Consider the following 24722-nt stretch of genomic DNA (forward strand, 5'->3'; position numbering starts at 1 on the left):
AGTTACGTCATCCCCCTCTCCCCCTAAACCGCTCCATCAACGCTGTTTGTTTCCTATGACTAAGAGTCTCTTATGGCTTATCTCCCTCTGATTTCTTCTTCTTTTTTTTTAGGATTTTATTTTTTTTAATGTATTAGAGAGAGAAAGGACGAGAGGGGGCAGGGTCGGAAGGAGAAGCTTATTCCCTGCTGAGCAGGGAGTCCAATGTGAGGCTCAATTCCAGAACTCCAGGATCATGACCTGAGCCGAAGGCAGATGCTTAAATGACTGAGCCACCTATGTGTCCTGATTTCATCTTATTTTTCCTTCCCTTCCTCTATGATCCTGTTTTGTTTCTTAAATTCCATGAGTGAGATCCTGATAATGGTCTTTCTCTGACTGACTTATTTTGTTTAGCATAATACCCTCTAGTTCCAGTCACATCAATACAAATGGCAGGACTTCAGGTTTTCTGATGGCTGTGTAATACTCCATTGTAGAAATACACACCACATCTTATTTATCCATCAGCAAGGACTTAAAATGTTTAAGTAATAAGAGACGCTGTAAAGGACACCTAGTATTTTCATGTACCCTAGTTTAACAGCTTTTGGGGCTTTATACTTAGCTCTCCAGACTGGCTTTTTGGGCTTGGAGAGGCAGACCCCCTCTGGATCTTAACTTCATAATGCACTGAATGAGGTTGGATTCACTGGTTGATCTTTGAGCTTCCATCAGCTTTGAAGTCTCTGATCTGTGAACCTCATCATGTCGTGGCCAGCAGGTCTAAACGGATGTCCATATAATTGTTAACACCCTGAACTCTCAGCTCTGTTGACTTTTTTGGGTGAAATGTCCCTGATCTGGAGGTCTTGCATTCCCACAAGTATTTCTCTAGGCCAAATTTTAATTGAGTGGATGCTCCTGTCTTCCTGCATTATTTCAGCTTTGCTTCATGTGTCTCCCCTCCCCAAAGACCATTGAAGGCTGTCTAAGAATTCCCCTGTCCAGCTTTCACGACCTCTGGTATTGTGTGACATTCTCGTGTCAACTCTATCTTCTACTTTCCCATAACCTGTGCTCTCTTTTATTGAGTCCAAATTTCATAACTAGGCTACAAATAATGATCTCTCCAGTTGAAAAAGTATATATATTCATAACACATGTATGTAAATTTTCAAAATTTCCTACTATCAGTAGGAATCTAATTCCTACTAATTGAAAATAATTTGACTAAGTAAGACTGAAGGCAACATACCTTCACATTGTAATTGACGTCTACCAAGAGAGAAATTGTCTTTTTTCAAAATTAGCTGAAGATAGATCAAAATAAACAAGTCAAACAATGACCAACCCACTAAACTCAAAGAGGATACTCTTTGCCCACTATTTGGGTGTTAAAGTAGCATTAGTAATGCATCTGCAGTGGACTGATTCTACATTACTACAAAAGCCCAGCTTTTACTCTTAGTAGAAAAACTAATGGATTTTTTCTTCTTCCACATTAACAGGCAAGTAAACTTACTATCATTGGAGCCTGTGGCCAGCTGGGAAAGCACAAAGTGGGGTGAGTTTTTGCTGTGACCCTTTTGCAATCCCAGTCAAGTGTGGGACCATCAGAACACCTACTACAATAAAAATGTCAGCTGTGTGAGGTGTATGCAAGTAACGAGAACGGACAGGAGGAAATGTGAGCTAGTGTTACTGCACCGCTGCCCAGGTAAAAGGTTATGGTGACTAACCTAAGCACAAGAACAGCCTTCAGTTGATGGGATGGAGTTCCAATGACGTTACCTGGATTGAGCACCTGAGTGAGTACTGAAACAGACCACGTTCTTCCAGTCGCTTGTTGTGTCTTCTCACGTATTTAAAGGACTCCTTTGTAAGAGGAGATCAGTATTTGTGTGTAAGTTTTGAAGGCTTGGTAGGATATGGATTTGTAGAAGGAAAGCTGCAAGAAATGGGCATAACGAACATAACCACACTTGACTGGAGCAGATTATATGCTGGGTGGTAGGAATGCTAGGAAGAGAACCCTGGAACTGATGACTAGAATGGGCTGCAAAGATGGTTAAATGGTCATGTGGGAGTCAAGGATTACACCAACATGCTGAGGAAATACTACAGAAGCACCCATAGCATGGCCTATGTCTTTATCACTCCAGTTAGTAGGTCAGGTCAGTCAGCCACATCTTACACCAAAGTCCTCACCCTGGGAGGAGAAATGCTTCTCCATTTCTCTGAAACACAATCTACTGATACCATTTACAGGATTTTAAATTCCCAAACAAGTGTACAACTCCAGCCCTCTTCTTCCTTCTGTAAGATCTCAGTGATTATTACTAGGAAAAAAAAAAGTTTAAATCATGACTTAACTCTTTAAGAACCAGAAATTTCTATCACTACTGTTTACTATCAACACACCTATCCCTTAAGCATTATGTTGAACCTCCACAAAGTAAAAAGGCTTTGGTTGTGATTCATTGCAACTGAGGAAAGTCCTAATTATGTACCCTTTGGTAGTACAGAGAGGTTGAGTTGGTTTCTTAATTTGTAAAAAGGGAACAAAGGTCTTCTGGGTTGTCGTGATGCTCATCCAGGAAAATCCAGGTCAAACATATAGCACTTAGTCTCCCTTGTAATAGTCAGTTATGCTTGCTATTATCTTACAAAATCTGTGGTGCTAAAGCAATCACACTTGAGTAGTGGTTGCTTAAAAAATGACACTTGTTATATAATGTGCTTCTACAAATGAAAAAAGGGGGACTATGTGTAAAACAAAAACCTATTTAACATTTTAATAGGTTTGTAAAAAGCTATTTTCCTGAAGATTACCACCAACTCTATTATCTCTCAGCAGCATTAACTTTCAGAGAGAGAGAAAAAGGTAATTTTTCACCCCAGTGTGGCTTTGGCACCCTAATTGCAGGTGACCACAGGATGGGACCCTCGAGAGCCTAACCTCACTAAACGATAAACAGTGTCAGATCCTGATTAAACGTAGTTGGTGTTGACTCATCTATAGTCAGCTGCTGAATTTCAGTTACTTAACCTACCCCGTGCCCGATATTCTCTCTCTGATGCTTTAGAAAAGCCACATTCTTCATTATATATAACTAGACTGACAAAAAAACTTCTTTTGAGTACACAAAGACATGGCATATACTTGATAGGACTTTTTATTGGAAGTCTAGTAACTGTAGTAACTGTTAAGATGTAGATAATTTTGGGGCGCCTGGGTGGCTCAGTGGGTTAAGCCACTGCCTTCGGCTCAGGTCATGATCCCAGGGTCCTGGGATCAAGCCCCACATCGGGCTCTCTGCTCGGCAGGGAGGCTGGTTCCCTTCCTCTCTCTCTGCCTGCCTCTCTGTCTACTTGTAATCTCTGTCTGTCAAATAAACAAATAAAATCTTTAAAAAGAAAAAAAAATGTAGATAATTTTAAAATGTATGAAATATGACCAATATGGCCAGCTTAACAAATTATTTACATGTCATGTAGAGACTATTTCATGTTGCTAGGTTTTTTTTAGTTTTGTTTTGGTCATGGAAGCGGTGTAAAGATTGTCTAACTTTTCCTAATTGAATTTTACTTCGGTTTTATATATATATATTTTTAATTTATCTGACAGACACAGTGAGAGAGGGAACATAAGCAGGGGGAGTGGGAGAAGGGAGAAGCAGGCTCCCCGCTGAGCAGAGGGCCCGATGCGGGGCTCGAGCCCAGGACCCTGCGATCATGACCTGAGCTGAGGGCAAACGCTTAACGACTGAGCCACCCAGGTGCCCCCAGTTTTATATTTTTAAAAAAGACCTATCTCAATCCAGAATTTGGTTTTGCCCTACTGATGAAACTCACTTCCCTTCAGTGAAGAGAATGCATTTCCTAATTTCCTTTGTAAGGCAGATGGTGCTCTTTCAAAATGCTTATCTAATATCCTCATATTGCTAGCTTAATAGCTGTACCACTTATTACTCACAGTGAGTTTTAAAATGAGTTTATTCAAGAATGTTCTTAGGAAGGCAACAATGTTTGTTGTTAAAAAAAACTTCTGTTTCTTCATGCTGAAAAAGTAATGTAAGAGGCTATAGTTATAAGCTTCTTTCTATTGGAATTCTGGTAGTATATATAGCACAGTGTAGTCATTTCTGCGATGCTAGAATAAATAAAAAAAGTCTCTTCTATGCTTCTCTTCAAAAAGTGATGAATAACAACAGAAGATGGCATAAAAAAGCCATTTTTTTTCTATTCATTCTGTAGTATTGGAGCCAGTATCTAGGAAACAGAGGAGAGAAAGAGTAAATTCAAGGAGCAATTTAAAATTTAAATACTTTGAGAATCTCTTAAAAAAAATAGGAACTAATGGTGGTGTGAGGGGTGGGGAAGGAGAGAAGGTAAACCTGAGGGAAGCTAATCAAAGAACTGCCCTGAGAACTTGAAAGTTATTTAAGGCATAGGTAAGAGGATAATTCTTAACTCTCCATAGTAATGCTACTGAAAAACCAAATTGTATTGCTTGGTTCATTATATAAGTTATAATGGTTTGGTTCCTAGGGCTATTACATGACCATTTTTTCCTATCAGGTCCTCTACTGTCCTCAAATTTTAAACCACAAAGGACCATAACATACATAATCAGAAGAAATTGTATTTTAATTCCTGGTGAGGCACATAGCAAAATTCCAGCCTCTATCACTCCTCCTATTTCAGAAAGCTGACTTTTAGAAAAAATGGGCTTACTTCATAGTAGCACTCATTTATCTGGTCACTAAGGAATGGTAGTTTCTCTGTTACTTGAACTTTTAAATGCCAAACTTTTTATATTTTACGTTTGGAAAGAAACCATTCGAAGACTGTACTTTGTTCTGCTGCCAGCATACATGGAATAAAACTGAAGCTCTTCCTGAACACGCAACAGTTTTTTCTTCAAGATCAGTTAATACCATGTGCTGGAAGCGGCGCAAACTTCTCAGAAGCTATGGCAATAGGTAAGGCTGATTTGCTACTTTTCATCTACTGAATTTTGAAAAAACAGCTAATCTTGCATCTTTAGGCAAGAGTATCTGTAATGTCCAACATAGCAGCCACTGCCTAGCTATGTGTGGCTATTAGTTAACTGATAAAATTAAATAAAAAATAAAACATTAAATTTCTTAGTTGCCCGAACACATTTCAGATGCTTAAGAGCCATATGAGGCTACTGGAAAGTACAGAGAATATTTCCATAGGTCTAAGTTTTACTGAATACTACTGGTCTTTGACAGAGATACAGAAGTTATAAATTAATGCCCAAATTCCAGAGTGTGGTAAAACTTAATACGAAACAAGTATACATTATTTGACATGCAAAAATGTTAACATCTTGTAATCCAGAACTATAAAATTACATCTTTTCTGTCATTATAGCAAGCAAAGTATTTGATAACTATATTAAAAAGTCATCTTTGCTTAAAGTTCTTAGAATGATTACTCCTAGCTAACCTTCTGAAAAGTGCAAGTCATTGAAATGTTGCTAAGTTTTGGACACTTTCTGATATCCAACAGAGACTATTTCTTTGGGAAAAAAGGGGGGGGCAAAAGTATAATTTTATACAGCCCTGAAAAATGATGTATTGGCAAATGTGTATACATGTGGATGTATATTACTGTAAAAACAGATACATAAGACTAGAAAGTTAAATATTAAGTGATGTTATTTACAGATGGTGTTGCAAATTATGCTTTTCTACCTTCTTTACAGTTTTTCATTGGTTAGCTTATTTCTTTTGAAACCCAAAATACATAAAACAAAACCTGAGAAATTTAAGGTATTTCTACAGTTTCTTTTGCTTTTCAAAACTCCCCTTCTTAGAAAGTTATACTTCTGTATTTCAGAACAGCTGTTTAGACACAAATGGTTCAGATCATAAAGTAAAAATATATTTAAAATATAATTAGCAAAAAGGAAATAACTAATCATGGAAGAGAAAGATGTACAGGTTTTGAAACATCTGACTTTAACAAGGTCCTGGATCTGCCACAGAAAATATATCTGCACAGATAGATCAGGAACGGTTATTTACAATTATACCTGATAAGGTTCTTATGGTTATTTTAAAATCTTTAAATCATTACTTTAAAAATATAAAATGTATGGGCATCCAGCAACATAGAAACTAGGATTAATTGCAAAAATTCAACACTTCAAATTTGCAACTCATATGGGGGGCAAAATCCCTTAACCTGCGGAGGCAGTCTACATGTCCTATGAAATGTTCACACCTAAAGTCACTGAGAGGACTGTTTGAGAATTAAGATCAGGAATTCAGAATCTAGCTGGGATGGAAGCCATTTTCCCCCATTATTTCAGGCAAAGATTTTCTAAAGACTCACAAGAACAAGATTTCAAGCAGCTTTGCTTTCACAGTAATTAGGTAAACACTTACTTTTACCATCACAGGCTACAATTTTCACTTTATCCACTTTAATAAGTTCTGTCACCTCTCTGAATTCAACATCATTCAATACAAAAGTCCACACGTTATCGCAGAATCTGTATGTATTTAGAGAGCCCTTTAAAACAAAACATTTAGACATACCATGAAGTCATTTTTTCCCCCCAAAGCAATTTGAGAACTCAGCTACCAACTACCTAATTCTTAAAATAGCAGGGCAATTTAATGCTTATCTTAAGATCTTCATCCCATCATTTAAAAAAACCACCCTACGTAACTTTACTAAGAGTTATATACTGTAGTTAGCAGACTATTTTCAGCACTGTTAAGAGTTTGCAATTTACCTGAAACATGGAAAAGTTGAAACGAAATTTAAATTTGTACTTCTACTGCCCTCTTGTGGCAACATGACAAAAGTTCACTGCTCTCGCAGTAGAAAATCCACTCGCCACTTTTTAAAATTTTTTTTAAATTTTCTTTTAAGATTTTATTTATTTATTTGACAGAGAGAGATCACAAGTAGGCTGAGAGGCAGGCAGCGAGAGTGAGAGGGAAGCAGGCTCCCTGCCGAGCAGAGAGCCTGATGCGGGACTTGATCCCAGGACCCTGAGATCATGACCTGAGCCAAAGGCAGCAGCTTAAACCACTGAGCCACCCAGGTGCCCCTACACACCACTTTAGATTCCACCTAAATTTAATACTGTTGACCAGAAGCCTTACCAATAACATACTCAATTAACACATTTTGTAACATTCCATGCATCATATTCTGTATTTTTACAGTAAAGCTACAGAAAAGAAAGGTAAAAAAATAATGAGAAAATACCTTTACAGTACTGTATTTATTGCTGTATCTAAGTGGATCTATGCAGTTCAAACGCATGTTGTTCAAGGGTCTACTGCATTTTATTGTATGTGTTAACTCCGAACTTGTACAGAAGCAGGGACTACCCAGAAACATTGAATTTAAACCTGTGTTTCACTCAGATGAATTACTTTATTAGCCCCAGAAACTACAACATTACTGTCCTGTGCAAATGATTTTTTTTTTTTTTTTTTTTTTTTTAGGAGCAGGAATATGTGCTTAAACATTAAAAGGAGATTTTTGAAGAATGGGGTGAAAGTGCAAGGACAGACACCAACTGAATACAATCAAAACTTGAGACATACATACACATGGAATCTTCACAAAGGAAATTTAGTATTGGTAAGAGATTTATATGCCCCAAACCTTCAATTCAGAAAAACATTCTCTGCAGCGGTACCCTTAATAGTAAAAACTACGGTCTATCTAATGTTCTATCAAGTAGAAAATGATCAGGGAAACTATAATGGCTATGAATGACTTAATGAAATTTTAAAAATATGAGTAATTACTATTTGTTGGACTATGCTAGGCCCTGAGCATACAAACAAATATGATTCCTGTCATCAACAAGCTTCAGGTAGCAGGGGAGAGTATTAAAGTAAGAAAATATATAGTACAGCAGTATCATGAAAGCTGGGGGCACCCAAGGGTATGGAATACATGGGGCACAGAAGGCTTCTCCCACAAACTGAGGTTTAAGTTTTGAAAAATGAGTAAAAGTCAAGGGAGAGGTGGGACCGTGGAAAGGAAAACACATATATAAAGGGAACAATAAGTTCCAGAAAACTAAATGTGTCAGGAAGTCCCAAGGGGAAGAAGATCCTGGAGAACCTTAGAAAGCTTTTGCTCTTGACTTCTGCTCAGGTTATGATCTCAGGGTCATGAAACTGAGCCCCTTGTTGGGCTCTGTGTTTAGCATGGAGTCTGCTTATCCCTGTCCCTCTGCTTCTCTCCCACCCTCTCTAAAATAAGTAAGTAAAATCTTAAAAAAAAAAAAAAATTCCTCAACCAATTGGCTATGGTGGGGAGACAAAATTTGTTACCGCTCAAGATTCTGGCTCCGGTAACAGTGCACTCTAAATCACCATGTGCAATAAGCAGCTGGTGTGTCGAAGAAAGCCTGGGCGCATGAGCTTATTGACTTCAGAGCCACAGGGAATGGAAGCCAGGACTAATCAATAAAATCACAAATTATGCATGAGGTTTAGCAATGGCAAGGCAAGAAGAGTTTCAGTGGAGTAGTAAGATTAATGCATGGAAAACCACATAAGACACACTATTAGGTTAACAAAGAATTATAAAAAAAAAAAAAAAAGAAGTAGATCTCCTTAGCTATAGTCTGAGTCTTTGGAAGGCTGCACAGCCAAATGCCAATTTTAATGTTCATTTCTAGCATCCCTGAACTTGTGTGTAATGTTAGGGCCAGCTATGCCAATTATCTGAACAAGGCCATGTCATTGGGACTTAGGCTTAGTGGTAGTGTGTGATCATTCACTTTCAAATATATGCTGAAATTCTGTTATATAAATATATTTCATTTACTTTATTGCTATATTAAATGCTTTCTAACATTTAAAATAGATAACGTAATTAAAAGAGCTCACTGGCTAGATAGCTTTTGAGCCAACAAAAGCTTAATAAAATGTGAACACAAGATGATATATTTTAAGATTTTTTTTTTTCCTTTTGAGAGTGAATGCACTAGAACAAGTGAGGGCTGAGGCAAAGAAAGAGGGACAGGCAGGCTCCCCACTGAGCAGGAAGCCCCAGGCAGGGCTCAATCCCAGGGCACTGGGATCATGACCAGAACTGAACACAGACAATTAACTGACAAGTCACACCTCTCTTTAGAATTGTTTAGTGAGCTAGAATCCCTAATAAATATAAAATCTTTATTACAATATGTTTAGTTATTTAAATATCTTATTCACTGTCTTCATGAGAAAGTCATAATCAAGTATAGGAACTCAAGAATCAACACTTTTAAATAAAAAAATGTTTTGGAAGGAACTTTTTAAATATTAAAAAATAATTCTGATATTGGGCTTTGGTCAAGTCACTGATTTCCACAGTAATTGATCTGGCAAACAGTATCTTGAATGCACCTTTAATAAATACATGTTTCTTTTTTTAACATTAATCTACAACTGGGCAACATTCTTACAGTTAAAATATCTTGTTTATTGTAGAAAATGGAACAGACAGGGAATTTAGAGGGTGATTTTTCTTGACCATTAAATCTTTTAATGTTTACTATCAGAAGTTTAGTATTTTAACATTAAGTAATTGTAACTCTCACCTGCCAGCATACATTCTATCAAAAGCATACGTTGACTCTTTAAAAGAAATGTTCTCCCTAAAAATTAGAAATTATTAAAATCTTTAATTCTCATACTCAAGGAGATTTTCCCCCCCTGTAACATTCTACTAAATGATCTCAGTTATATGAAATTCCTTTGAGGATTTAAAACAAACAAAAAATTTACCCTGTTATCTAAGAGTATTGTTTCAATGAGCCCTCGGGTCAGTAAAATTCACTACAACAATATAGATTTCAATGTGATCTAGCCAAATGCCTTTGAAAAATAGAAATGACCAATGTGTGATCTCTTCTGCCTTTGTCATATGTCCCACCAAGCAAAACAGGTTATTTGCAAACTTTCTGGACATAAAATTGATCAAGTCTGCTATAATGGGAGAGGTAGATAATGAAAGCCTGAGCTTAGAACAGTAGGAAAAGAAAAAACAAGAATGGTAAAGTCAGATCTGCTCAAAGCTAATTTTTTGAAAGTACACACACTCACCAAACATTATGCAAGAGAAATGCAAATGTCTAATTATGCTGAACTTTAGCTAAAAGGAACTGGAGAGTGACAATAATACAACTAGAAAACTATTAGGTATCAACATGGATTGATTTCAAATTAAAGCATCTTGGCAGATTTGTACACATGGTTGTATAAAACAGCAACCTATTTTTGCCAAAATTGTTACTGTTAAAAATTTAAGAACCTATTGATAAAATTTTATAAAGATATATTTTACTCCAGATAACTTTTAAGCATGTGAAACATTCTATAACATGCATGCTTTATCCCTTCACTAAATTTGTTCTCTGCCAACCCAATATCCACAACAATGCCTGGTATGTAACAGGCACTGAAATGTTTGCTGAATAAATTTTTAGTTCAAAATTTTAAGAAAACCCCCAAACGCTATGGTTCTCTTAAAAGCAAATTAACCTCTATGTTCTTCTCATATAGTGTAACCTTTTAATTTCTACTGTATGATATCCCTTAAAACAACATAAGCATAAATATTATATATAACAGTGTACATTGATATTTAGTTATATATATCTGACTCCACCAATATCAGTATCAATGTGGTAAAATTACTTCTTTCACTATGATACTTTCAGTGGGCTTTTACATCAAGTTGCGAAAGACAATTTTGTTCAGTTTGAGATTACTGTTTATCAGAAGAGACCATGATCTACTACCAGTTCAGGTCTTCGTAAGAGTCGGTGGGAGGCAACGTGAACACACTTCCATGGAATGGATGAAGATCAGAGTTTGAAAAATGGAAGTGAGCTTTAGGGAGTACTTTGTCACTTACCTTCAATCCTGCAGGTAATGGTTCGGGCGCTTGAAATCTCAGTAACTCTTCAGGGAAGGCAGCCAAACATACATAAGCTTATTTGTGGAACAATGGAATAAAAATCTAAAAACAACTGTCTCACATTAAGTGGATAAACTTAGTATAGAGGTCATTTAAAAGTAAAGTATAATTAAACCATTGCTTCCTTTTATGATTCATAAATATGAAGGGGTCCTTAAAAGCACTGTGGTTAACAACCACTGGTGCAAGCTTTTAGATTTAGTAAAATATCCTTACCCTGAAATTGACTCTGTTCCTGACCCTCTGCGCCAATGCTGAATTTATAGCTTTATCAAACTGAAGTAGAACTTGAAGGGCAAGTTGTGGGGTGATCTGTTGAGACTGAGAAAAAGTAAAGGTCATAAATCCTCTTAGGGAAGGACATTAAAGACAAAATATGTATGAATTATCATCTAAAATTTAACTGAGGTTAACCAGAGCCTCTTAAACTCTTAGACTCCCTTATTCTTCTTTAACATACTGACAATTAAGGAATAAAAAAGCCTGACGATATTTTCTTGCACTGTCTTAACACAAACATAATTTGGAAAAGAAAACATGCAGTGATGTTGCACTCCCAGGACAAGACTCTATCACTCTTTTACAGTGTCTGGAAAGAGGCATTTTATCGACTGAAGGAATGCAGTTTCTTTAAAAAAAAAAAAAGGCAGGCCCAGTAATTATTTTTTTAAAAACTTAATCTCATCAAAGCTCATAAAATATATGAAAACAAATGGAAATACTTATTATGTTCTTAGATGAGTTTATTTTAAAAGGTTACTTCTCCTAAAACTGAAATATAAGTTCAAATTTAAATCTCAAAGACTATCAAATGGTCCAAAATTATCTTAAAGCTACAGAGAATATGCTTTATAAGTAAGAGAAAACCTATAATCTCAATTTTTATGTTTAACAAAAGTCCTTGAAAATTTAGACATGTTAAACTATGTCATTTGATCTTCATTATATTTTATGCCCTGTAGTCAGGAGGATAAATACTGACTTGCTGGGTCAAAGATTCTAAGATACTTAACCTCATCTCTTTCCCTGAGAGAAGGGCTCTAACAAAACTTATTATAGACTCATCTAAATAAAAGTTGGTTTTTAGTTTCCCACCTGTATGAGCTCATCAAGGCTCTCCTGGAGACTGTTTCCCAAAGTTGTATTTCTGTATAATTGATATGCCATGGCTTAGGAGGAAGAAATTGTTTTTCTTATTCAGGCTTGCATTGATGTCCTAAAAATTTAATATGAAAGTATTAAACATTATAAAACCATGAAAGTAATACATCCTAATATATGCTATTACAACTCGTAATAATTGAATTGAGTAATTGAATAGGGGGACAGTAGTAGACATTCAACAAATACTGAGCTACAAGTCATACACAAGTTCCCTGACCTCGTGGCACTTTCAGCTTAGAGATGGACAGGAGACATATACAGGGAGTTATCGGGCAAAACTCAGCAAAAATAATGACTGGTTATCAGTCTTCACATTATATACCTGTGAACACTTGATATGAGATCATTTCTGCTTTCTTGAAACCTTTTCTTTGGCTTTTGGGGCCCCACACTTCGTTCTCTCCTCCTAACTCACTGGATACTACTGTATTTGTTTTCTTTGGCCCATCCCTCTGCAGGTACCTGACTTCTACTGGAGTGCCCTAAGGCTTCTTAGGTCTTCTCTAGATGCTTTAACTCGCTTAGTATTAGGCTATCTGCTGATGACTCCCAAATGTCTATCTCCAGTCCTTCTCCCCTTGTTGCCCTATATAAAGCTGCCTCCTTGCCAATGAATGGAAATACCAATTAGGTAGCTCAAATGAAATGTATGTACTGTCCCTCCAAACCCTTTCTACCCTCACCTTGCCCACCTTAGTACAGTAAATCTAGTCCAGGGTAAGACACTACCTCCCCACCCCCGCAATTTTACATTCCACATTAGCTTCGCTCTCACTCTCCATCTAATCTGTCAATCTTTTCAGTTCTTCTAAGTATAGCCAGAAGCTGACAACTTTTACCATCTCCAGTACTACACCATCAAGTCCCCATCATCTACCAGCAAGATTACTATGATAGCCCCATAAGAGGTCTCCGGGTTTCTACTATGGCCTAGTAAATACTAGGGCCAGTAGGGGCCCTGCTCCTAGAGCTGCCACACTGAGCCTTTTAAAACATAAATCAAAACAAATTACCCCAATCCCCCTTTATTCAAAACCTCCAATAGCAGCATCCTGTTTCAGAGTAAAAACATGACTGGGGTGTTCCATTACCTCAATGAACTAACCTTCTGCCACTTATTCCTTCCTTCCCTCTGCTGCAATCATACTGGTCCCTTGCTGGTTTTCAATATGGCAAAATAGTCTTGCACTAGGGTCTTTGCACTGTCTGTCCTTTTTGGTTCAAATGTTCTTAGCAGATCCCTTCATGGTTCACTCCCTGATTTAATTCAGACCTCTGCTCAAATGTCACTTCATCAGAAAAAACTTCTGTGGCCAACCTATAAAAAGGAACTACCTCTCTTATACCTTATACTACTATATTTTCATTCATACCATTCACTGAAGCTGACATATACATGCTTATTGTTTCCATCCATTAAAAGAGATGTTCCATAAGGATGGGGACTTTGTTCAGTTATATATTTACCATCTAGAACAATGCCTAGTAGATAGTATGTATTCAATAAGTATTTGTTAGTAAGTCACTTGGTGCTATGTCTAAATGCTATTATCAAATATTATAAATTTGTCTAAGTATAATACAAAGTTCTCTACTTTACTGAAGAAAATGAAGCAATGAAAACTTAGACTTTCAAAATGGCATCAAACCATCTACCAGTATCTGTAAACACATACTCTGCCTGCCTGCCAGTCACTATAGCCAGACTATCCATGCTGTTATGCAAATACAATCTTTCTATTCTCTCTAGTACACTCAAGACTACTGTTCCAACAACATAATTAGTCCTCCTCTCCCTTATGGTCAAATTTCCCATCTTTATGGATTATTGCCATCAGTAAACAGGTGGCTACTTCTCCCATCTTCCTAAATAAATAAATAAATAAACTCCCTTTCCTCACTAGCTACACTATATTTCTCTGTGCAGTAATGCTCCTAAGAGTTGTCTGTATTCAGTGCCTTCTCATTCCTTTTCTCTCATTTTCTCTTCTACTCACTCATCATAGGCTCACTCCTTATAGGCTTTTGCCTCCAACATTCAAAATAAACAGATGGTGAAGGTCACCAATGGCACTAGTAAAGCTAACCCCAAATTCTCAGTCCTCTCCAGACTTACTCATTTGACACAGCTAATTACTCCCTCCTCCGTGATAAAGGATCTTGGCTTAGCTTCTGGGACACGGCACTTTCTGGGTTGTTCTCTTAAGCTCACAGATTCATCCTTTTCCTATACCTTGCCCTTGAACTCCTGGGTCCAACTGCCTACTTAACATCTTTACTTTTTGTCTTTCCTATTTCAGGTGATGTAACTCCATACTTCTATGGTCTTATGCAAAAACCTTTGAAATTCTCCCCTACTCCCCTCATCTCACCTTTATATCCAATCCCTAGAAAATCCTGTAAACTCTATCTTCAAAATGCATTCAAAATCCATCCATTTCTCACCATTTCCATTGTTATTACCCTGGTCTGTGCTATGGTCACCTGCAACTGGATTACTGAAACAGCTTCCTACTAGGTTGCCCTGCTTCCATGCTGTCCCTACACTTTAATCCCAACCTAACAGCCTGTATCTCTTTTCAGCTCCAAACTTCCCATGGCTTCCATTTTACTCAATCCTTACAAAAATCTGGCTACCGAGGATCTCTCCAACCATATCTATCATCTCTCCCTTGCTCTCACCCTTCTATAGACACTCTGTCTTCCATGTTATTCTTAGAACATGAAAGACATGTAACTCCCTATGTAAGCCTTTGCAAAGGTGGCTCCTTCTACCTGGATACTCTTCCTCCAGGCATCCACGTGGTTCTTTTAATTCCTTCAAGTATAATATGTACTTAATGAGGCTTACACTGATGGCCATACTTAAAATACCAACTTCCACCTCCATTCTGGAACTTCCCAATCCCTCTTTTCCTTTTTTGATGGCACCATCACCTAACACATTATGTAATTATTTTCTACATCCTCCAACAGAGAATTTTGTCTGTTTTGTTCACTTAAGTAAAGTACCTGTAACTGACTCATAACGGAAGCCAAATAAGTATCTGTTCAGTAAATTAATGAGGGCAAAAAACTGAGTATGTGGGTGGGTGGGTGGGTGGGGGAGAGTTAAAAAGCACAAGAGAAGTCCCGATGGAGATATACACCTGACAAAGTAGGAGTACCAAATCTTGTGTTATACTCTTTTGACAACAGTCTAAGAATTATTTAGACAGCTGTAAGTTAGCAACAAACTATCAGAAATTAAAACAATCCCATTTACAATTGCATCAAAATGAATAAAATACCTAAAAACAAATTTAACCAAGGTGAAAGTCCTGTACACCAAAAACTATAAAATACTGAAAAAAGAAATTGAAGACAACAAAAATAAATGGAAAGATATTCCATGCTCATGAGTTGGAAGAATACTGTTAAAATGCCCATATTACCCAAAGCAATCTACAGGTTCAGTGCAATCCATATCAAAATTCCACTCTCATTTTCCACAGAACTACAACAAACAATCCTAAAATTTACATGGAACAACACAAACCCACATAGCCAAAGCAATCCCGACAAAGAACAAAGCTGGAGGCAACATGCTTCCTGATTTCAATCTACACTACAAAGTTAAAGTAATTAAAACATTACTGTATTGGCATAAAAACATGAAGTGAATGGAACAGAATTCAGAGCCCAGAAATAAACCCGTATTTTTAGAGTCCATTAACTTATCACAAAAGAGGCAATATACAATGGGCAAAAGAGTAAATCTTCAGTAAATGGTGCTGGACCATTTTCTTACACCATACACAAAATAAACAGAAAATGGATTAAAGACCTAAATGGGAGGCCTGAAATCATAAAACTCCTGGAAGAAAAACATAGGCAGTAATCTCTTGGACATTACCCTTACCAGTTTATTTATGCATAGGTCTCCTCAGGCATAGGGAACAAAGGCAAAAACTAAACTACTGGACTACACCAAAATAAAGAGCTTTTACACAACAGAGGAAACCATCAATAAAACCAAAGACAACCTTGTGAGGCGGAGAGGATTTCTGCAAAGGATATATATATCTGATAAGGGGTTAATATCAAAATATATGAAGAACTTCTATAACAACACCAAATCATCAAGTAATCTGGTTAAAAATTAGGCAGACCTGACCTCTTTCCAAAGAAGACATACAAGTAAATGGCCAATAGACACATGAAAAGATACTCAACATCACTAATCGTCAGGGAAAGGCAAATCAAAACCATGAGATCTCACTTCCCATCTATAAGAATGGCTAGTATCAAAAACACAAGAAATATCAAGTGTTGGAGAGGATGTGGAGAAAAGGGCACCCTCTTGCACTGTTGGCAGGAATGTAAACTGGGGCAGCCACTGTGGAAAACAATATGGAGGGGTTTCAAAAAAGAAAATAGAAATACTATATAATCCAGTAATTTCAGTAGTAGGTATTAACCCCCAAAACTGAAAACACTGATATGAAAAAATATATGCACCCCTATGTTTGTTGCTGCATTATTTACAATAGCCAAGATATGGAAGCAACCCAGGTGTCCATCTGGAGAAAAATAGGTAAGGAAAATGTGGTATATATACACAATGGACTAGTACTCAGCCATCAAAAAGGATGGCATCATGCCATTTAAGACAACATGGATGGAGATAGAGTGTTTTATAATAAGTGAAATAAGTCAGATTGAGAAAGATAAATACCATATTCTATTCACAGGCGGAAACAAAAGATTTTAAAAAACACACACACACACAACCAAACAAATGGATAAACAAAAAGCAAACTCAGATGGGTAAGTAGAGACTGATGGTTGGCAGAGGGAAGAGGGGAGAGGAGTTGGATAAAATGGGTGAAAGGGAGAGGGAGATACAGGCTTCTAGTTATGAAATGAGTAAGTCACGAGAATAAAAGGTACAGCATAAGGAATACAGTCAATGATATTGAAAAGCAATGTAACTACATAGATAGATGGTAGCTACCCTTGTGAACATAAGGTGTATCAACTTGCCTAATCACTAGCCGTACACCTGAAACTAATGTAACATTGTGTGTGTCAATCATACTCAAAACTCCCTACAGAACTGTGGTGTATATAAACAAATATTACTCAGCCATAAAAAAGAATATCTTGTCATTTGTGACAACACTGATGAACCCAGAGGGTATTATGGGAAGTGAAATAAGTCAGACAGAGAAGATGAATACCATATGATTTCACCTACAGGTGGATTCTAAAAAACAAAACAAAACAGACTCTTTAATACAGAGAACTAGTGGTTGCCAGAAGGGAGGCCAGTGGCAGGAATGAGCAAAATAGATAAAGGGGAGTAAATGGTATAAACTCCCAGTTATGAAATAAGTCAGAGATGAAAAGTACAGCATAGAGAATACAATCAACAATACTGTAATAACATTGGTATGGTGACAGTGACTACAATGATCATGGTGACTGAGTAATGTATAAACTGTCAAACTGATATGCTGTATGCCTGAAACTAACACTGTATGTTACTTACACTTAAAAAGAATGGACTATTATAGACAAAAAAGTTGTTATATGTAAGCCTATGGTGATCACAGAGCAAAACCTATAGTAAAAACACAAAACATAAAGGATACCACTAAAGTCATCAAACCACAAAGGAAGAGAAGAAGAAGAAAGGAAGAAAAGAAGTACAAAAACAGCCAGCAAACGATTAACAATGGCAGTAAGTACATACCAATCAATAATTACTTTAGCTGTAAATGCACTACGTTCTCCAATCAAAAGACAGAGAATGGCTGAATGGATTAAAAAAAAACAAGGCTCATCTATATGCTGCCTACAAGAGATTCACTTTACATGTAAGAACATATACAGATGGAAGGTGAAGAGATGGAAAAAGATACTCCATGCAAATGGAAACCAAAAGAAAACTAATGCAGCTATACTTATATCAGAAAAAACAGACTTAAATAAAGACTGTAATAAGACAAGATGTGTGTCACATAATGATTAAGGGGTCCATCCAACACAGAACAGAATATTTGGAAATACTTGTGCACTCAGCATAGGAACACTTAGACATATAAAAAAAGTATTAACCGACCTAAAGGGATAAATAGAAATACAATAATAGTAGATTTCAATATTCCATTTACGTCAGTGCATAGATCATCCAGACAGAGAATTAGTAAGGAGACATCAGTCTTAGAACATGTCAGACCAGATGAACTTAACATATATATACACAGAACCTTCATCCAAAAGCAATAGAATACACATTCTTCTCAAGTGCACATGCAACACTCTCCAGGATAGATCAAAGGTTAGGCCACAAAACAAGCCAATGAATTTAGGTGGACTGAAATCATGTCAAACATCTCATACGACCACAATGGCACAAAACTAGAAATTACACAAAGAAACCTAGAAAATTCACAATATGTAAAGATTATGCAACATGTTACTAAATAACCAATGGGTCAAAGGAGAAATCAAAGAGAAATAAAAAATGCCTTGAGACATAAAAAAGTTTGTTGGCTACATCAAAAGCAGCTGTAAGAGGGAAATTCATATTGATAAATGTCTACTTTGAGAAATAAGAAAAGTCTCATGAACAACCTAACTTTACACCTCAAGGAACTAAAAACACACACAAAATAAATGAAACCCAAAATTAGCAGAAGGAAGAAAAAAAAGATAGAGGTGAAATAGAGATTTAAAAGAGCTAGCAATTCCAAATGAAAAAAAAGAGCTGGCTTTTTGGAAAGAGAAAACCGACAAGGCTCTAGTAAAATTCACCTGGAAAAAATTCAAATAAATAAAATCAGAAATGAAAAACATGTTACAACTGACATCACAGAAATAGGATCTTAAAAGACTGCTATGAACAATTATATGCTAATAAACTGGACAACCTACAAGAAATTAATTCCTTAAAGCACAGAACTGAACAATATGAAATAGAGAATCTGAATATACCAATTACACATAAGGAGATTAACCAGTAAACAAAAACTTCTCAACAATCACAAGTCCAGGATCAGATGGCTTCACTGATAAATTCTACCTAACATTCAAAGAAGAATTAGCACCAGTCCTTCTCAAACTCTTTCAAAAAACAGAAGAGGAGGGTCATGGGATTGAGCCCCACATTGGGCTCCACACTCAGTGGAGAGTCTACTCGAATGAAGATTCTCTCCCTCTGCACCTGTCCCAACTTGGGTGCTTAGTCACATGCTCTCTCCCTCTCTCAAATACATAAATCATTAAAAAAGAATAGAGTTTGAGAAGTTCTTTATAGATCCAGGATCTATAGAACATAGGCAGTAACCTCTTTGATATCAGCCACAGAAACTTCTTTCAAGTTATGTCTCCAAAGGCAAAGGAAACAAAAGCGAAAATGAACTTTTGGGACTTCATCAAGATCAAAAGCTTCTGCACAGCAAAGGAAACAGTCAACAAAACAAAGAGGCAACCCACAGAATGGGAGAAGATATTTGCAAATGACAGTACAGACAAAAGGTTGATATCCAGGATCTATAAAGAACTTCTCAAACTCAACACACACAAAACAGATAATCATAAAAAATGGGCAGAAGATATGAACAGACACTTCTCCAATGAAGACATACAAATGGCTATCAGACACATGAAAAAATGTTCATCATCACTAGCCATTAGGGAGATTCAAATTAAAACCACATTGAGATACCACCTTACACCAGTTAGAATGGCCAAAATTAGCAAGACAGGAAACAATGTATGTTGGAGAGGATGTGGAGAAAGGGGAACCCTCTTACACTGTTGGTGGGAATGTAAGTTGGTGCAGTCACTTTGGAGAACAGTGTGGAGATTCCTCAAAAAATTAAAAATAGAGCTACCCTATGACCCTGCAATTGCACTACTGGGTATTTACCCCAAAGATACAGATGTAGTGAAAAGAAGGGCCATCTGTACCCCAATGTTTATTGCAACAATGGCCACGGTCGCCAAACTGTGGAAAGAACCAAGATGCCCTTCGACGGACGAATGGATAAGGAAGATGTGGTCCATATACACTATGGAGTATTATGCCTCCATCAGAAAGGATGAATACCCAACTTTTGTAGCAACATGGACGGGACTGGAGGAAATTATGCTGAGTGAAATAAGTCAAGCAGAGAGAGTCAATTTTCATATGGTTTCACTTATTTGTGGAGCATAACAAATAACATGGAGGACATAGGGAGATGGAGAGGAGATGGGAGTTGAGGGAATTTGGAGGGGGAGGTGAACCATGAGAGACTATGGACTCTGAAAACAACAATCTGAGGGTTTTGAAGGGGCGGGGGGGGGGGGTGGGTGGGAAGTTGGGGGAGCCAGGTGGTGGGTATTAAGGAGGGCAGGTATTGCATGGAGCACTGGGTGTGGTGCAAAAAACAATGAATTCCATTATGCTGAAAAAAAAAAAAAAAAAAAAAAAGAATAGAAAAGGAAACTTCCAAACGCATTTGAAGAGTACAGTATTACCATGAAACCAAAACCAGACAAGGATGCCACAAGAAAAAGAAATTGCAGGCCAACATCTTTGATGAATATGCAAAAATCCTCAATATTAGCAAACTGAATTCAACAATACATTAAAAGGATCATACACCATGATCAATGGGGATTTATTCGAGGGTAGAGGAATGGTTCAACGGCATCAAATCTGCTAATGTGATAAACCGTATTAACAAAATAAAGGATAAAAACCCTATGACCATCTCAATACATGCAGAAAAAGCATCTGACAAAATTCAACATCCATTTATGGTAACTCTCAACACAGTGGATTTAGAGGGAACATACCTCAACATAAAAAGGCCATACAGGACAAGCCCATAGCTAACATCCCAGTCAATAGCGATAAGCTAAAAGCCTTGCCTCTGAGATCACAAGACAAGATTCCTGCCCAATTATTATATTTGACAAAGTACTGGAAGTCCTTCCAGAGCAATTAGGCAAGAAATAGGAATAAAAGCCATCCAAACTGGAAAGGAAAAGGTAAGATAACAAAACTACCAGAGAAATAAAACAATCACATTTGCAACTGCATCAAAAGGAACAAAATACCTAGAAATAAATCTAACCAGGAGAGAAAATATCTGTATGTTGAAAACTACAGAACATTAATAAGAGAAACTGAAGATGACAAAATAAATGGAAAGACATTCCATGCTCATGGGTTAGAAGAATTAATATTAATAATATACTCTTACTACCCAAAGCAATTTACAGATTCAATGCAATTTCTATCAAAATCCCAACGGTATTTTTCAAAGAGACAGAACAATCCTAAAATTTCTATGGAACTACCAACCCCTCAATAGCCAAAGCAATCTTGAGAAAGAACAAAGCTGGAGGAATCATTCTTCCTGATCCCACAATATTAGAAAGCTAGAGTAATCAAAACAGTATAGTACTTGCACAAAACAGACACACACATCAACAGAACCTAATAGCCCATAACGAACCCATGCGTAGATGCTCAATGAATGAAGAAGTAAAAGCCATATATTGGGGGAAAGGGCAGTATCTTCAATAAATGGTGTTGAGAAACTACACAAACACATGCAGAAGAATGAAACTGGACCACTAACTTACACACTGTACACAATAATCAACTCAAAACGGGTTAGAGACTTGAATGTAAGACCTGAAACTATAAAACTCCTAGAAGAAAACACAGGTACAATAAGGTTCCCGACACTGGTGCTATGATTTTTTGAATTTGACACCAGAAGCAAAATTTAAAAAAGCAAAAATAACAAACGTAGGACTACCTCATACTTAAAAGCTTCTGCACAGCAAAGGAAACCAACAAAACAAAAAGGCAACCTATTGAATAAAAAAAAATTTGCAAATCATATAAGAAATTAATATCCCAAAATATAATTCATACAACTCAAGAGCAAAAGAACAAGTAACTCAATTTAAAAATTGGCAGTAGATATGAATAGACATTTTTCCAAAGAAGACATACAGATGGCCAACAGACACATGAAAAGATGCTCCACATCACTAATCATCAGGGAAATGCAAATCAAAACCATAATGAGGTATGACTTCACATCTGTCAGAATAGCTATTATCAAAAAGACAAGAAATAACAAGCGTTGGTGAGGATATGGAGAAAAGGGAATCCCCGTACACTGCTGGCGGGAATGTAAATTGGTAAAGCCACTATGGAAAACAGTGTGGATGTTCTTCAGAAAATTAGAAACATGACCACCATATGATACAGCAATTCCACTATTGAGTATTTAGCCCCCCAAAATGAAAACACTAACTCGGAAAGAAATATATATGTTCACTGCAACATTATTTATAATAGCCAAGCTATAGGAGCAACCTAAGTATCCATCAATGGGTAAAGAAACTGTGGGGGAACATATCACAATGGAATATTATTCTGCCATAAAAAGAAGGAAATCTTGTCATTTATAGCAGGAATCGGTATCGTGGGCATTATCATTACATGAAGTGAGACAGAGAAAGGCAAATACGTATGACACTGGATACGTGTGAATCGAAAACCAGAAAGGGAAAAAAAAGCATGTAGATTCAGAGAACAGATTGGTAGTTGCAAGGCTGGGGACACAATACAGTAGAGGGAGCCGATGTAAAGCAGACAGAGAGAGAAGGTCTGAATCATTCAAAATACTGACTTTTACATATATGCTACATACACAATATAAGAGTTAAATATTAAAGAGAAAGGACAAGTGAAACTGGAATTTTGAACACAAGGCATACAGCCAAATAAAGAGGTTCAAAGTAATACTAAATAAACATAATTGTACCAAAAAAGGGGCAACATACTGAATGGGAGAAACTATCTGCAAATCATGTATGTAATAAGAAGCTAATATCCAAAATATATAAAGAATTCAGACAACTCAACAGCAAACTCGCCGATTAAAAAACGGGCAGAAAAGATCCAAACAGATATTTTCCCAAAGAACACATATAGGTCAACAACAGACATATGAAAAGATGTTTAAGACTACGAATCCTCAGGAAAATGCAAATTAAAACCACAATGAGATACCACCTCACACCTGTTATAATGGCTATTATTAACAAGACAGGAAATAAGTGCTGGCGAGAAGGTAGAGAAAATGAGACCCTTGTGCACTGTTGGCGGGAATGCAAACTGCTGCAAACACTGTGGAAAACAGTATGGAGGTTCCTCAAAAATTAAAAACAGAACTACCAAATGATCCAGCAATTCCGCTTCTCCTATTTATTTGACGAAAACGAAAACACGAACCTGAAACTAATGTGTCAATTATACCTCACTAAATACTAATTTTAAAAGGAGCTCTAAGTTATTTATACATTTGTTAAAGTTACTTGCTTTAATGATCTTAGATTCTTAAAAATTTCATATGCAATGTTCAAATCTGTTAGATCTGGTATCTGCCGCATCAATTTCGTGCTCCTTCATTCTGCAGTTGAGAAAATTACAAGGGCTCCACGTTCGGAATTAACTCTGTAGCCCTAGTCCTGTTTAAATTCATGACCCTGAGGGGAGCTAGCTTGAAGTTTAAGGCGGACTTCAAATAAGCGAAGCAGCATAGGAATGAGACACTCACGGAATGCGCTCTCCTGATATTTGAGAAAAACAACACAACACAACCCTAGATGCGTAAAGACATTCACCTGGCTAAAAATCCCGCTTTGGGCTGAGGACCTTCCCCAGGACCGCTCGGCTGGCGCCCCGACGACCACAAACCTCCCGGCAGAGGACGCCACCGCCTCCCGCCGCCTCCCGCCCTTTTCATTCGCGAGTACCGGCCGCAGGGGGCCACACGGCAGCGAAGTCGGTAACCGGCCCACCTTGGGCCCCTGCCCTCCGCGCAGCCCTCCAAGACCCAACCAACCGCAGCCCCACCTCTCGGGGACCGCAGGGAGAGCGGGCCCGGCTCACCAAGTACCTGTGAGGAAGGCGCTTCCCGCCGGGGAGCGGACTGAAGCGGAGCAGCCAGCAATCCAGCAGGAAGCACCCACTTCCCGACCACCTCTTCGGCCGCCGCAGGAGCCACAGAGCTGTGCCGACGACCCGGAAGTGCTCGCCAAACCTGGAAGTGACAGCATGCGAGTGAGCCGGGAGGCCCCGCCCAGCCCCGCTCCGACCCGCCACTCCAGACTTGCCTGGGGAGGGCGGGGTGTGGAGGGAGGAGGGGCGTGGGGCCTGCGGCTTCAGGCCCCAGACAGGTGAACTGACTTCCTTTCCGAGTAATTCACCAGGTTTGCTAAACCGTGCATAAGGGAATTCTAACTTTGAGAGATTAATCTTATCCACTGTTAGATACACAATTAGGAATGTTAGGGCAGTCACACTTTATGCCTTAAGTATGTTCTAGGTAATACTGTTGAAGACGCTGCAGTACTAAATTGAAGACAAATTGTGAAGATTAGAGCAGGACTTACCATTCAAAACAGGGCTGCAATTCACTTAGCCCAGCAAGCGCTTGTGATTCCTGAAGAATTTTAATGTGGGAGACTTTGTATTTAAAATTTGTACCTAACGGAAGACAAACACTTCAATATATATTGGGTTTATTAAA

At 37.6% G+C, this 24722-nt stretch overlaps 1 protein-coding gene and 1 long non-coding RNA gene across 3 annotated transcripts; one reads left to right on the forward strand and one right to left on the reverse strand.

Moving 5' to 3' along the window:
* Positions 1–304: 304 nt before the first annotated feature.
* On the forward strand, positions 305–10892 carry LOC123943371. 2 transcript variants are annotated; one of them, XR_006818624.1, is made up of 3 exons: positions 305–1546; positions 4819–4967; positions 7482–8125. It is a non-coding gene; the product is annotated as an uncharacterized LOC123943371 (long non-coding RNA). The 2 variants fall into 2 exon arrangements; XR_006818623.1 differs by lacking the exon at positions 305–1546 and adding an exon at positions 10703–10892 and having other exon boundaries at positions 4268–4967; positions 7482–7620.
* GTF2A2 (general transcription factor IIA subunit 2) lies at positions 3961–24282 on the reverse strand. The gene is made up of 5 exons (XM_046007488.1): positions 24090–24282; positions 12058–12178; positions 11179–11283; positions 6405–6531; positions 3961–4254 (listed from the first exon to the last, which is right to left on the reverse strand). The coding sequence occupies exons 2-5, from the start codon at positions 12127–12129 to the stop codon at positions 4229–4231; spliced, it is 330 nt and encodes a 109-aa protein (XP_045863444.1). The 5' UTR covers positions 12130–12178; positions 24090–24282; the 3' UTR covers positions 3961–4228.
* Between the last annotated feature and the right edge of the window lie 440 nt (positions 24283–24722).

This window comes from Meles meles, chromosome 6 (assembly GCF_922984935.1).
Source record: "Meles meles chromosome 6, mMelMel3.1 paternal haplotype, whole genome shotgun sequence".
Lineage (NCBI taxonomy): Eukaryota > Metazoa > Chordata > Mammalia > Carnivora > Mustelidae > Meles > Meles meles.

What these genes read in the sequence shown, in the direction of transcription:
- GTF2A2 (XM_046007488.1), bottom strand. Translation starts at nt 12,129, where the DNA reads ATGGCATATCAATTATACAGAAATACAACTTTGGGAAACAGTCTCCAG. An exon ending in GCCTTGATGAGCTCATACAG is followed by an intron (nt 11,284 to 12,057) that starts GTGGGAAACTAA and finishes ACTTTTTCTCAG; the next exon opens with TCTCAACAGATCACCCCACA. An exon ending in GGAACAGAGTCAATTTCAGG is followed by an intron (nt 6,532 to 11,178) that starts GTAAGGATATTT and finishes TTTGTTTTAAAG; the next exon opens with GGCTCTCTAAATACATACAG.